Source organism: Nerophis lumbriciformis, linkage group LG20 (genome assembly GCF_033978685.3).
Source record: "Nerophis lumbriciformis linkage group LG20, RoL_Nlum_v2.1, whole genome shotgun sequence".
NCBI lineage: Eukaryota > Metazoa > Chordata > Actinopteri > Syngnathiformes > Syngnathidae > Nerophis > Nerophis lumbriciformis.
Window position 1 is genome coordinate 25254840 of NC_084567.2, and position 14100 is coordinate 25268939.

The following is a 14100-nucleotide window of genomic DNA, read 5'->3' on the forward strand; positions in this document are numbered from 1 at the left end:
TCCAGAACAAACAGGAAAAGAACCATCCGGATTGTTCTAGGCGCAAAGTTCAAAAGCCAGCATCTGTGATGTTATGGGAGTGTATTTGTGCCTAAGGCATGCGTAACTTACACATCTTCCAAGTAAAAGAGTGCGGGTACTAGACTGGCCTGCCTGTAGTCCAGACCTGTCCCCCATTGAAAATGTGTGGCGCAATATGAAGCCTAAAATACCACAATGGAGACCCCGGACTGTTGAACAACTTAAGCTGTACATCAAGCAAGAATGGGAAAGAATTCCACCTGAAAAGCTTAAAAATTTGGTCTCCTCAGTTCCCAAACGTTTACTGAGTGTTGTTAAAAAGGAAAGGCCATGTAACACAGTGGTAAAAATGCCCCTGTGCCAACTTTTTTGCAATGTGTTGTTGCCATTAAATTCCAAATAAATGATTATTTGCAAAAAAATATATGTTTCTCAGTTTGAATATTAAATATCTTGTCTTTGTAGTGTATTCAAAGGATTTGCAAATCATTGTATTCTGTTTTTATTTACAAATTACACAATGTGCCAACTTAACTGGTTGTGGGTTTTGTACATACATCGATATTGTCGGACCTGGGTCGCCTTCGCAACTAATTTCCAGCGTGTGCAGCTACTTAAAAGCATGATGAAACAGAAGCGCTGGAAGTTTTGTTTAGGATTGATGTTACTTCTTTTGAATTATTTTCCTTCCTCAGTTTTATTTCTTTACACTTCTTCCTTCATTTAGGTTTGCAAGACTGAAAATATAAACATAAAATAAACATGACAAAAGTATAAAGTCCACTGTATATTTTACATAAATAAAAGATAATATTTAGTGTTCATGGATTAAACTACAAATGTTTACACATATAGAAATTACACAACATTCACACATCAAACATTGCACACAATAAATGTGACTTATCACAATTAAACCTAAGAAGTAATGTTATCGCCCTCTACTTGTCAAATTTTGCGCTACATGTATTAAACGAGCTTTGATCGGCAGAGTTGCTCTCAGACAAAATATAACACGACTACAAAAACAAAAGACATCACAAAGTCAGCAATTTCAATACAAAACAGACAAAATATTTTTTTTGCACAATATTCACTAACAAATGTTTGACCATGTTTCCTAATGAGACTTACACACGGGATTTCTACCATTGCTGCTTCTTTTTTGGATCAACGTTAAAGAGGAGACTCATATGACAAGTAAAGAAAGTCAAATAATGCCAAAAAAAACATTGATTTGCAACTGTTTTACATGCTTTGAAGAAAAAGTGACTCTACAAAACAGCAGATCATGAAGGAGGCAAAATGGATTTCATGCACAAGATTACCTATCACTACTGTTGAAGATGACGACTCAAATGATGGCAAAACGGTCCAACTGTGTATGTCCTAGTCATACACTCATACTACTCTTGCGTCAAACTAAATAAACCAGAGTTTATATTGTTTGCCCTGTAATAAGTAGTTTACCCACACAAAGCATCAAAAAAGCATGTATTTTTATTTCAGGTAAAATCATGTAAACATATAAATATGAACGTCTACGGATGTTCTTATTCATCCAGGACATTCTATTCTTAGGGCATTGAAATTATTGACTTATTGATGTTGAGTGGGTCTAATTTATGTTGTGAATTGTGTTATAGAAATGCTTTGCAGGTAGCCTAAATTAAGGTGGTATCAGGTAAGCTTTTAGGATGCTTTTTCATTTATACTCTAGATCAGGGGTCCCCAAACTTTTTGACTCGGGGGCCGCATTGGGTTAAAACAATTTGGCCGGGGGCCAGGCTGTATATATTTATATATATATATATATATATATATATATATATATATATATATATATATATATATATACACACACACACATATTCCTCGAGCACTAATTGACTGAAAGAGCGCACAATTGCCACACGCTCGCCCGACACTGCAGCGCGAGCGTGATGATGTCACGTAATCGATGGGGAAATGCATTTTTAAACAATATTATTTGCCTGAGCAGCTTGGAGACACCGAGAGTAACAAGCATTTGAAAATGGATTACAAAGGACAGATTTTTAAATATAATAATTACAAAAATTATAATATCAAAATTATATATAGATTTTTTTTTTTATCTTGGGCCGTAGTTTGGGGACCCCTGCTCTAGATTTTAGTAGACTAAATTTAGTTGAATAAAATGTTGTGACATGTATGACTAAAACTTAATACAGTTAGATGACTTAAGAATGAATGAAACTGAAAGACAAATTCATGAATAAATACAATCCTGACAAATTAAACTAAAAAAATGCAGTAAAAATAACCACTGGAACTCTTTAAGCCAGACATCGTCCAGATACACCAATTTTCAAAGCTCATCTGTTGTTGTTTTAATAATCCTTGAACACATTCCTATAGTCACTAAGCCCATTTCACAGACACTGGGACACACATTGTAAAAAAAGGTGGCAAAATATGAACACAAGTCCAAGACAGCTGTCATTTTTTACACACAAGTCACAAATCAACAAATCTCAGTGAGTTTTAATTGATTTAAGTGATTTTTTAAATGTGATATCACTACAACAAACTAAAATATTTTCTGCTACCCAATAATGTACAACAATTCTTCTCAACAAAAGAGAAAAAATATAATCTTGGAGAAAAATGTCATTTCAAACATTTGCATGCACGTACAACACTTAAAACCTATAGTCTATCAGTATGTGGAATTAAATTATGGAATGGATTAAGCAAAGAAATCAAACAATGGACTAATATGATCCAATTCAAGAAACTGTTCAAACTCAAAGTGTTTACAAAGTACAAAGAAAAAGAACCATGATAAACATTCTGAATGTATTGATAATTGTATTTACTGTAACTCACCAAATGAAGTACTTAACTAATTATTTATTATTTGTAGTTATTTTTTAATGTTATTACTTATGGAGTGTATTGTGACTAAATTAAGAACAGGAAGTGAACAAAAGTGTTAGCAACTGCTATGTAATGGAAAAGGGGTAGGACTAAATAAGATCTGCTTCTACCTACTCCTTTTCGAACATGTCAAAAATAAAAACTGGAGATTGTGATGTATCATGTTGTAATTGTATGCATGTTCGAAATAAACTCAAACTCAACTCAACATTATTGAACAAAATACCCGCTAACCTCTTTAAAGTTTGATATTTCAAGTCACTAGTTACCTTTGGCTGGAGATGTGGGTGAGTGTGGTAGGGTCTGCTGTTGATAAGGCGTACTTGCTTGTGGAGAATGTTGTTTCCGTCTCTTTCTCAGCTGCATGCTGGACTGTTGTCCCATTGCACTGCTATTAGAAACATAAGGAAAAAGAAAGGTTGGTGTAGGAATAATTATTACTGATGATGTCATTTGATGTCAGTGAGTGCAAGCATACTGTACATTGGTTTGCAGCAAATCTTGAAGAGGCAAATTGGAGACCTGGCGTCTGCTGGCTGATTTTTCCAGCTTGTTCTTCTTCTTCCTCAGGTTCTGCCTGAGGCGCTCGTGGAGTTTTTTCCTCTGCTGCCTGTTGGGAAGAAACGTACTGCATTCGGAGGCAGCTCAGATCACTAGTTTAAAAAAATGCATTTACCCAAAAGGTCATGACTGTAGCAATTATCAAATATGTTAATGTGGTCAAATACACGCCACAATAAAGTTATAGTGTCCACAAGTACAGGGAAATTCAAGGAAATCCATTAAAATAGGACATTGCATTAGTAACATTAATTTGGTCGCATAAATTAACTATATCAGATCCCCAGTAGTCAGAACACATGTAATAGGGTTCTACATCACACTTATTAGTAAAACAATCTTGTATTATTTAGACACAAACGGTCGCTACAATCAAATCATACAATGTAGTGTATTCTTTTGATTACCGTATTTTCCGGACCATAGGGCACACCAGATTATAAGGCGCACTGCCGATGAGTGGGTCTAGTCAGGACTATTTTCATAGAAAAGGCGCACCAGATTATCGGGCGCATTAAAGGGGTCATCAAAAATATATTTTTTTTTGCAAAATTGAAAACACTTCCTTGTGGTCTACATAACATGTAATGGTGGTTCTTTGGTCAAAATGTTGCATAGATTATGTTTTACAGATCATCTTCAAGCCGCTTTCTGACAGTCGCTTCAGGATGCGCCGTTTTGTGGGCGGTCTTATTTACGTGGCTCACCTTCGGCAGCGTCTTTTCTCCGTCATTTTTGTTGCAGCAATGTAGCGTGCAAGGACGGGAGTGGAAGTGTAAAAAGATGGAGCTAACTGTTTTAATGACATTCAGACTTTACTTAAATCAATAACGGAGCAGCATCTCCTCATCCGTGGCTCACTCGTACAATAACAACACCGGAAATGCATCCCGTGAAAAAACGTCCAACCGGAACTCTCTAATAATTAAAGTTCCTTGGGTGATTTATGTAAACTCACTACACCGGTATGTTTTAGTGCTTGCATGGCGAGTTTACTGACAGACGTAAGTGAGAACTTTACACTACTTTGTATTAGAAAAAGCGGAGGATGAATGTCACATAAGAAGATAGAGAAAAAGAGGAAGCTTATCGACTACAAAGGCGGATGCGCGCAAATTTTCAGGACTTATGCAGATCCCAAATACAGATCAACAGGTACCAGAAGGTAAGAAAAGTTGCTTTTGCATAACAATGCGAAACAAAACGCCAGATAATATGTCTTACCTTATACACACACCATAATAATACTCGTGTGTTGAAGCATAGTACAATCTATCAAACGGTGCGGCTTCATAGCTTACCAAAGTCGTACTAAAACATTTTGATAGATTTTTGAGCGCTGTGTGTAATGTTCTATATTTTCCATGGAACATATACAATTTTGGTGTTGTTTACTTGAGTCATATTGCAGTCTACACGTATCTCTTATGTGTGACTGCCTGCTACTGGTCACGCTTATCATTTCACCATGTACCAAATAAAATAGCTTCAAGGTCGGTAAGCAAAACCAAAATGATTCCGTACATTAGGCGCACCGGGTTATAAGGCGCACTGTCGGGTTTTGAGAAAATGAAGAGATTTTAAGTGCGCCTTATAGTCCGAAAGATACGGTATACTAAATCAAACATGAAAATGTGGCGTTAATTACTTTGTTTTGCAGTAGGCAACCACACACATGATTCCAACGACTAGGAGCGCAATGCAGATTCCTGTTATCGTTAAAATACGTTTCTGATACAGCTCCTCGGCTTCTGAAAAAGAGCACAGTCCATTCTTTAAACTTCACATCGAGGCGTCAGGCTTGTACAATAGTCCTAATGGAATTAGAGATTTGAATTCAATCCAGTTAATCTGAATTGAATTAATTGAGGTTGAAAACAGGTAGTAGAAAATTAACTCAAATTTGAATTGAAGTAGATTTTAAATCCAAATTGATAATTAAAAATTCCATACGTGTGTTTTTTACATATTTCATAGAAATAACATTACTATGATTATCTCAGGTATACATATTTTAATTATAACAGATGTAGTTGTTTTATTACTGACAACTAAAAATAAAATCATCTTTGATAAGAGATTATTTAAATAATACTTTTAAATTACACTATTTGAAAAATGTTGAACGGTACAAACATATTCTAGATTGCTTTACTTTCAGTATTCAAAAGTTGTGTTTAATTTTAGTGTTTGTTAAGTATTTTTTAGTATTCAACCAAAACCTTTGTTAAATGTTACAAATACTTATATTTGGCAATACGGACTGAATTGCAATTAATTGAATTCTACTTCCTGTAATTCAAACTCAACTTCCTGTGGGGTAGAGCCAGTTCAATTCAAAATCTAACTATTTAAATGAATTGAATTGAAATTCCAATGTCTGAGCTTTGCACAAGCCTGCTAGAAATATACTAATGTCCACATATACATGCATACACATTGTACATTGACAAACACATCAAGTACATTAAACACATTTCCAACTATAAACCAACACAATAAGTAAAAGGTAATATTGCCATGTGTAAATAAAGTAGTAGATTTGTGTAGATTTAATGATTATCCAGAAAAAAGATATGATGCCAAACATCACTGAAATGAAAGGATGGTGTTAAGTCATTTGTAATAAAAAAAAAAGGGGGGAAACTACAGAGATGGAGCACAAGAGAAACCATAGAAATGCAACGTGTTAGAAAAAAGTTAGGACAGTCAAGTTTTCAGGACAGAAGTGTGTCTTGATGTTGAAAGATACTTAAAAAAAACATACAGTGGGGGTGTCAAACTTGCTTTCATTGAGGGCCACATCGCAGTTATGGCTGCCCTCGGACGGGTCGCTTGTAACAATTAATATGTATTAATTTAAATCTATCAGGATTTACCTAATGATATTATAACAAAAAAAAATACATTTGATAGTTTTTTTTACATACACTGGAAAAAAAATCTGTAGATTTTACAGGGAAATTTACAATGGTTTAGATAGGCTCCAGCGCCCCCCGCGACCCCGAAAGGGACAAGCTGTGGAAAATGAATGGATGGATTTACCGCATTTTACTGTCAATGGAAAAAGAATAGTATCGGTTTTTTTTAGCACTACAATTCTGGCGAATGGGAAACAGGATTTTCACTGTAAAATCTATTTGTGCATTTTAAGGATAACTTAATGAGTAAAACAGATATTTAAATATTGGTTCAAATATGTTTGTAATATATCACAATATAATATTTGTTGCATAATTGGAAATAATTATGGTTACAATATATTCAATTGCATGCAGTAAACTGTATTTCTTTTTTAGTGCTTTCAAATGATTACATTTTCTAATCAGATCAATCGTAATTAAACACAGGTTTTTTTACTCGGGTTGCATAATTAAAATAAAGACCCCAATATTTGGACACATATGGAAATACTACATGATGAATTTACCTTTATGTATCAATGGTCGATGCAGTATTTTTTTTTTCTTCATTCTGATTCAGTTTGGTTAATTGCATGAGTTAACTTATTTTTGACAGCCCTTTTTTTTCTGTCAAAGAAGAAAGTACTGTATTGAGTTTCCTGTATTATTCCCAGGCTATTGCGGGCCATATAAAATGATGTGGCGGGCCAGATGTGGCCCACATTCCTTGAGTGTGACATACAGTATAAGGGAAGGAAAAGCTAAAGAAATATATTACAAAAAAATACATCATAGCATCAGTTACCGTGAATTGATCATTCTAATAAATTGATAATTACATTTTTTTAAACGATACATTTTTTTCAAATTAAACATTTGCCGCATTGAAAGGTTTGTGTCACAGTTGCGCATGGTTGCTGGCGGCATGACCCAAAGATGCAGAGACGGCAGGTAAGGTGCAGAAAAGAAGGGTTTTTAAATTCGGACTATAGCAGGCAAAAACATTAGCCAATGAACCAGTGTTGCAAGTAAGGCTCTCTTGATTAGTGATTACAAACAGATGAGCCACCTAATCACTTATCAAGAGCAGGTGAGAAGAAGCAGAGCTCAAACCAGATTTAAAGTGACTGAGATAGAAGGCAGAAAGGAAGTGGAATGAAAAAAATAATAGCAAAAACAGAGCAACACAAACCATACAGTATATATAATATGTATTGCCTGATCATAATAGGTTGCTGACCCTTTGAGTCACTAAGGTGTGTGTTTTCTCAGGAATCTCATCCAAAGGAGTAATGTACAGTATACACAGGGGGAGGAATAATTATTTAATACTGACTTTGTAAGTTCACACCCTTACAAAGACATTGACAGTCCAGCTCTCTTATTGGAGGTCTTTAAACAGAAACCGACTCCAGATTGAGTGGCAACACTAAATGGTCCATAGTGTGTGAATGTGAGTGTGAATGTTGTCTGTCTATCTGTGTTGGCCCTGCGATGAGGCGGCGACTTGTCCAGGGTGTACTCCGCCTTCCGCTCGAGTGCAGCTGAGAAAGGCTCCAGCACTCACCGCGACCCCGAGAGGGACAAGCGGTAGAACATGGATGGATGGCCGGGTAATACAACAATTGTTCTAGATGATATGAATGGGTTGGTGTTGTAATTTTCCGAAACGGTTGAAAAATGTTGACATAGTAACGGTTTGTATTTTAATTGGTATTTTGGAATTCCTGGAATTTCGAGAAAACCGGAATTTTTTACAAAAAAACCCAAAAAACTTTTGTTGTCCCAATTAAGAAGAACGTTGTGGAGGGAGAGTGTGATCAGCGCCCGCATGAGCAAAGGTCACCGCGTCCGTCGATGGTGTTGAGGGCGGAACACCATCGGATAGGGGCGGGACATGTGCTGACGGCGAGACACAGCTAGCAGGTGATTTGATTTCACAGGCGGTACGTGGTAATCTAATCATTTGTGGTCTTTAAAAGTGAGCGGCCGGGAGCAGAGGGAGAGAGAGGATACAGACGCGACTGAAAGGTCACGTTCTGCAAACCAAAAAGACTTTGATAAAAACATATGTGCATTAAAACTTTGTTAACACGGCACGCTTGGCTCCTGTGAAGTGTCTGTCAGTGGGACCGCTAGGAAGCGACTTCCACAAACGTTTTGAAGGTGGAATGGACAAACACGGTTGAAAAATGTGGCCTCTGAAAACATTCCAGGTAGAAGTGAAAATAGGGCTTTGGAAAACCAGGAGTTCTGTGAATTCCTGGATAAAAAAAAATTTTACTTGGAAAATGGTGGTTTGATTGCCCAAGGTGAGAGGAGTGTGTGGAACAGTCAAATGGGTTGAGAAATGTGGGAATTGTGCAAATTTCAAAAAATGGCCTATTCATTTTCAATGGGCACATTTCTAGGGATTCGGGGTAATCTGAGATCCTAATGTTACCTAATGTTGTTACTCTGTGATTCTACATAATGTTTATGAAGTTTATTTTCAACCTTGTCTGGAAAAAAAATAGTGGTCACGACTTCAAGAAATATAATAAACAGTGTACATTTCCAAAGACAAATTATGATACTTTTGGAGAGGATGGGGCCCAGTTCCATTTTACATCTGGGAACGCCTCCAGAATCAAACATTTTACAGACAGACTCCAAAAACAAGCTCCAAAAGTGACTGTGGAGGAACATTTACAAAGTTTATCCAATATGTTTGATCTGGACCACAAGGAAGTGTTTTGAATGTAGATTTAAAATCATCATAGGTCACCTTTAAAGTAATATGCCCAACACTGGTTACTTTGCTTTGAATCAGTGTGGAAATATACCACTCCACCATATGTCATCCGCCTAATCGGAATAAATTATCTTAAATTCTGAGCTTTTTTTCCCAGGTAAAAAAAAGGTTATTAGAAAAACGATAAAGATTTTGGTCCAAAAAAAAAAAAGGTGGGGGGAGCTTTTGTCTGACAAATCCCAGCATCACCTCTTCAGGCAAAAAGTTGTACTATAGGAGGAGACTATGTTCTAATTTGTCGACTGTACGTTTTTGTATCCTAAATTAACGCTTGTTTGCTGCATAAATTAAATATAAGTGCTTTAGAAAGGCAGTCGTAAATCACATTGTCCTCGGGGGTTGAACTGTGGAGGCCACTGTTAGCCGAGCTCCCGTGAGGGCAGTAAAATCCTACATTTGTGGGGGTTGCGACAACATCCATTATTTTAATGAAAAATGGTGTCTTTAATGTTGTTCTTAAAAAAGTACAAGCACATGTGAATGACAATAATGGCGTCATACTTGTTGATAAAGTGCAAAAGCGGAGGAGTGTGGCCAAACACTGATGAACAAACCATGCTTTTAGTTTGCCGACTTTACTGCCAACACTAAGATAAATGAGTAGTTGTCTAGTGTGTGTTTGTGTGTGTGTGTGTGTGTGTGTGTGTGTGTGTGTGTGTGTGTGTGTGTGTGTGAGCGTGCGCAAAAATAATGCCAGCTATGTCATTCTCGAGGGCAATTTATGCCACTCTTATTCTGTATGAATGTTTGTAAGGGTACTAGGCACATTTCATTCATGCATGTTTCTGTCAGGAGACATACCGTACATATATTTACATTGAATGTGTATGTGAATAGAGTGACAGTTGTTAATGTGGCTTGTGTCTGTATATCAACTGATACTGTGGGTGTGTGACACAACAAACACATATTAAGTGAAGTGGTTGTACATTTCCATAGAATAAGGCGGGGGTCAGCAACCCGCGGCTCTTCAGTGCCGCCCTACTTGCTCCCTGGAGCATTTTTAAAAAAGGATTGGAAATGGAAAAAGATGGGGGAAAATATTTTTTTTGTTTAAGTATGTTTTTTGTTTGAGGACAAACATGACACAAACCTTCCCAATTGCCAGAAAGCCCACTGTTTAATATATGTGTGTGTATGCTTCACTGATGAGAGTATTTGGTGAACAACGTTTTGTCCTACTAATTTTGGCGGTTCTTGAACTCACCATAGTGTGGACTGTGACGCAACAATTTGTTAACATGTAAAATCTTCCACTTCTTCTTTGTCTCATTTTGTCCACCGAAGGTTTTATACTGTGCGTGAATGCACAAGGGTGAACTTTGTTGATGTTATTGACTTGTTGGAGTGCTAATCAAGCATATTTGGTCAGTGCATGGCTGCAAGCTAATCAATGCTAACATGCTATTTAGGCTAGCTGTATGTACATATCGCATCATTATGCCTCATTTGTAGGTACATTTGAGCTCCTTTAATATTCTTTACCTTTATCCTCTTTGTATATAATTTAGTTTTGCATGTTTTGCATTATCTGTATCTAATATTGGCTACATTTCAGATAGTTGTTTGTGTGCCATGTTGTTCCAGACTAGGGATGTCCCGATCCGATATTTGGATCGGATCGGCCGCCGATATGTGCCAAAAAATGCGTATCGGCAAGGCATGGGAAAATGCTGATCCAGATCCAGTTTAAAAAATTATTCCGGTCCGTGTTTTCCAACGCACCGATTTAAATAATACATTCCAATTTTCTGCCGCTCCCTAAATTCCGTTCCGCATTTTCTAGCACACATTCAACACATCCACAGGTCTGTGTCCTAACCGTTAAGACGGCCATGTGAATTAAAAGTTACCGGTAAAAATGTCAGCTGTCTCTGTGCGATATAGAAAATGACTATATCGTGATATTGGAGTATACGTTCTCACGCAGTTGCTTTTAGCTGCGGACATTACACTACAGGCTCTTCCCACTCCTTCTTGTGTCTCCTTCACACAGACAGACAAGCGCACCTTCTTACACACGTCACATACTGTCATGTCATACGTATACGCCCTCCCCGAGCAGAGAGGTAGCAGCATGGCTAACGTTAGCTGTGATGCTAGCGCAGCCGTGCGAGTGGTAATACGAATGAAGGAAAACAGCACCGGGTCCATCGTCTGGCGGTGGTTTGGCTTAAGTGGGAATATGTCGAACAGACAACCGTAATTTGTCAAGTGTGGAGCAAAAGCGTTGCTCTAAAAAGTAGCATTACTGCTAATATGTAGCATCATTTGAAAGTCCACTTCTCGACAATGAACAGTGCTTACTCCGCATGTCAACATCTCCGTTCGGTGCCACACGCCCACACCATCAAAATGCCGAGGCAAACATTTCCAGATCAACACTGTATGAAAAAAATTTAGATTTTTTTTTTAGTTGTGATTTCCTTCTCTGGTTTAAATGTAACTTAGATAATGGGTTTCACCATGTAAAGCGCGTTGAGTCACTAGAGAAAAAGCGCTATATAAAAATAATTCACTTCACTTCACTTCTCTGCATGAAAGTTTAAAACGAGCATATATTAATGCAGTTTGAAGAAGAATGTTTTAATGTAGACACAGAATCATCATACTGCTGTGATTATATGCATCAAGTGTTCATTCAAGGCTAAGGCAAAATATTGAGATATATATCGTGTGTCGCGATATGGCCTTAAAATATCGCGATATTAAAAAAAGGCTGTATAATTTTGTCTATTTTGTGTTTATCCTTGAATAAACAGGTCAGTTTTATTGTTACCAACCATTGTGTATTATTCAAACTCACCTAATTCCGCTGGCTAGTTGTTATCAAGAGTACTAAAACCCTTCTCAACATGAATCTGACAACTAAGTAGGCTAAATAACTTTAAACTGTAATACATGCTCGGATAGGCCAGTATCGGTATCGGATCGGAAGTGCAAAAAAAACATCGGTATCGGATCGGAAGTGCAAAAACCTGGATCGGGACACCCCTATTCCAGACCACAGCAAACATTACCTAGCTTACCAAAGATTGTAATAAATCTATTAAAATAATACAGCCTGCCGTTTCCTATAACTTGGACACACACATCTATACCTTTGGCCATTAAAAGCCAGTAATTTCCAGAAGTTATCTCACCCTCTGAGTAGCCTCTGATTTACTAATGGTTTCTAATGTTGTAAAAATGTGTAGAATAAATATTACATTTCAACATTTCTGTCAACGAAGATTTGCTTCAGCCTGCGACACATAGTCATTTTGATAGTAATAGTTGTGGGCGGCATGGCGTAGTGGGTAGAGCAACCGTGCCAGAAACCTGAGGGTTGCAGGTTCGCTCCCCGCCTCTTACCATCCAAAAATCGCTGCCGTTGTGTCCTTGGGCAGGACACTTCACCCTTTGCCCCCGGTGCCACTCACACTGGTGAATTGAATGATGAATGATAGGTGGTGGTCGGAGGGGCCGTTGGCGCAAATTGCAGCCACGCTTCTGTCAGTCTACCCCAGGGCAGCTGTGGCTATGAAAGTAGCTTACCACCACCAGGTGTGAATGATTGATGGGTTCTACATGTAAAGCGACTTTGGGTACTTAGAAAAGCGCTATATAAATCCCAGGTATTATTATTATAGTAGGCTATTATAGCTAATATAGACACTTACATCATGTGTTGTTTTTATTATAACACTTATATTCGGCTTTTAATTTTTTGCGGCTCCAGACAGATTAGTTTTTTGTATTTTTGGTCCAATATGGCTCTTTCAACGTTTTGGCTTGCCAACCCCTGGACTAAGAGCCAGATCTATTAAGGGCCCAAATAACAAGTGCTAAATAGCGTGTGTAAACTATAAAATTGTGTGTACAATTAGTAGCCATGTTACACTTGATAGCCAATGTGGAAATGATGCAGACCTTTTTATTTAAATGAGAATTTTGTGTGTTTCACTGTAGAGACACTAATTTCTTGAACACACTGCATCATGCTCCAACTTGTGGTGTTTTGATATGTTGTGGAAAATGTAGCACACAAATATAATCTGCATCTCCTTTTCTATTACGATATATAAAGCGAGATCTAGACAATATAACCCATCTAAAACCTCGGATGAAAACCTTAACCCTAACCTCAGTAATAAATATAAATCATTTGAGGTGCTTTCTATGAGGTCTTTTACACTGCTACTGCTCCATCTGGCTGTTATCTATCGCCCCCCTGGGGCCTATTCGGACTTTATCAGGTAATTGCTCAGAGTAGTGTGAATTGTGAAGTGAATTATATTTATATAGCGCTTTTCTCCAGTGACTCAAAGTGCTATTACATAGTGAAACCCAATATATAAGTTACATTTAAACCAGTGTGGGTGGCACTGGGAGCAGGTGGGTAAAGTGTCTTGCCCAAGGACACTACGGCAGTGACTAGGATGGCGGGAGCGGGGATCGAACCTGGAACCCTCAAGTTGCTGGCACGGCCACACTACCAACCGAGCTTTACCGTTTGTTGCTGATGTAGTGATGCATGCAGATAATATAATTATATTGAAGGATTTTATTATCCATATGAATACTCTGTCAGACCCTATGTGAGTGGCACTCCAGTCTATAATTGATAGCTGTGGTCTTACACAAATAATAAATGAACCCACGCATCGCATCGGTAATATGCTGGATCGAGTCCTTGTCCGGGGTGTCACCACCTCTAAAATGTTGGCACTAAAGTAATGTCGGATCGCTACCGTATAAAATTCGAAGTTCTGACTCATTGTCAAAAAGCTACTAATAACCACTGCATTAACGGCAGTACCATTAATGCTGTCACAACTACGACTCTTGTTAGCCTATTGCTATCTGTATTGGCACCATTTCCAAATGATGTGGGCTCTATCGATAATCTCACTAACA

At 37.6% G+C, this 14100-nt stretch overlaps 1 protein-coding gene across 6 annotated transcripts in view; it reads right to left on the reverse strand.

Annotated features, from left to right (window-relative positions):
* nrg1 (neuregulin 1) overlaps positions 1 to 14100 on the reverse strand; it is a 121249-nt gene that overhangs the window by 19118 nt on the left and 88031 nt on the right. For 4 of the 6 annotated variants that reach the window (XM_061980662.1, XM_061980660.1, XM_061980665.1 and 1 more), the window contains exons 5-7: positions 5153 to 5255; positions 3427 to 3553; positions 3213 to 3334 (exon numbers count right to left, since the gene is read on the reverse strand). In XM_061980662.1, coding sequence (XP_061836646.1) covers positions 3213 to 3334; positions 3427 to 3553; positions 5153 to 5255 — 352 coding nt within the window. The remainder of the gene's footprint in view (positions 1 to 3212; positions 3335 to 3426; positions 3554 to 5152; positions 5256 to 14100) is intronic. The other 2 variants (XM_061980661.1, XM_061980663.1) reach the window with 2 other exon arrangements.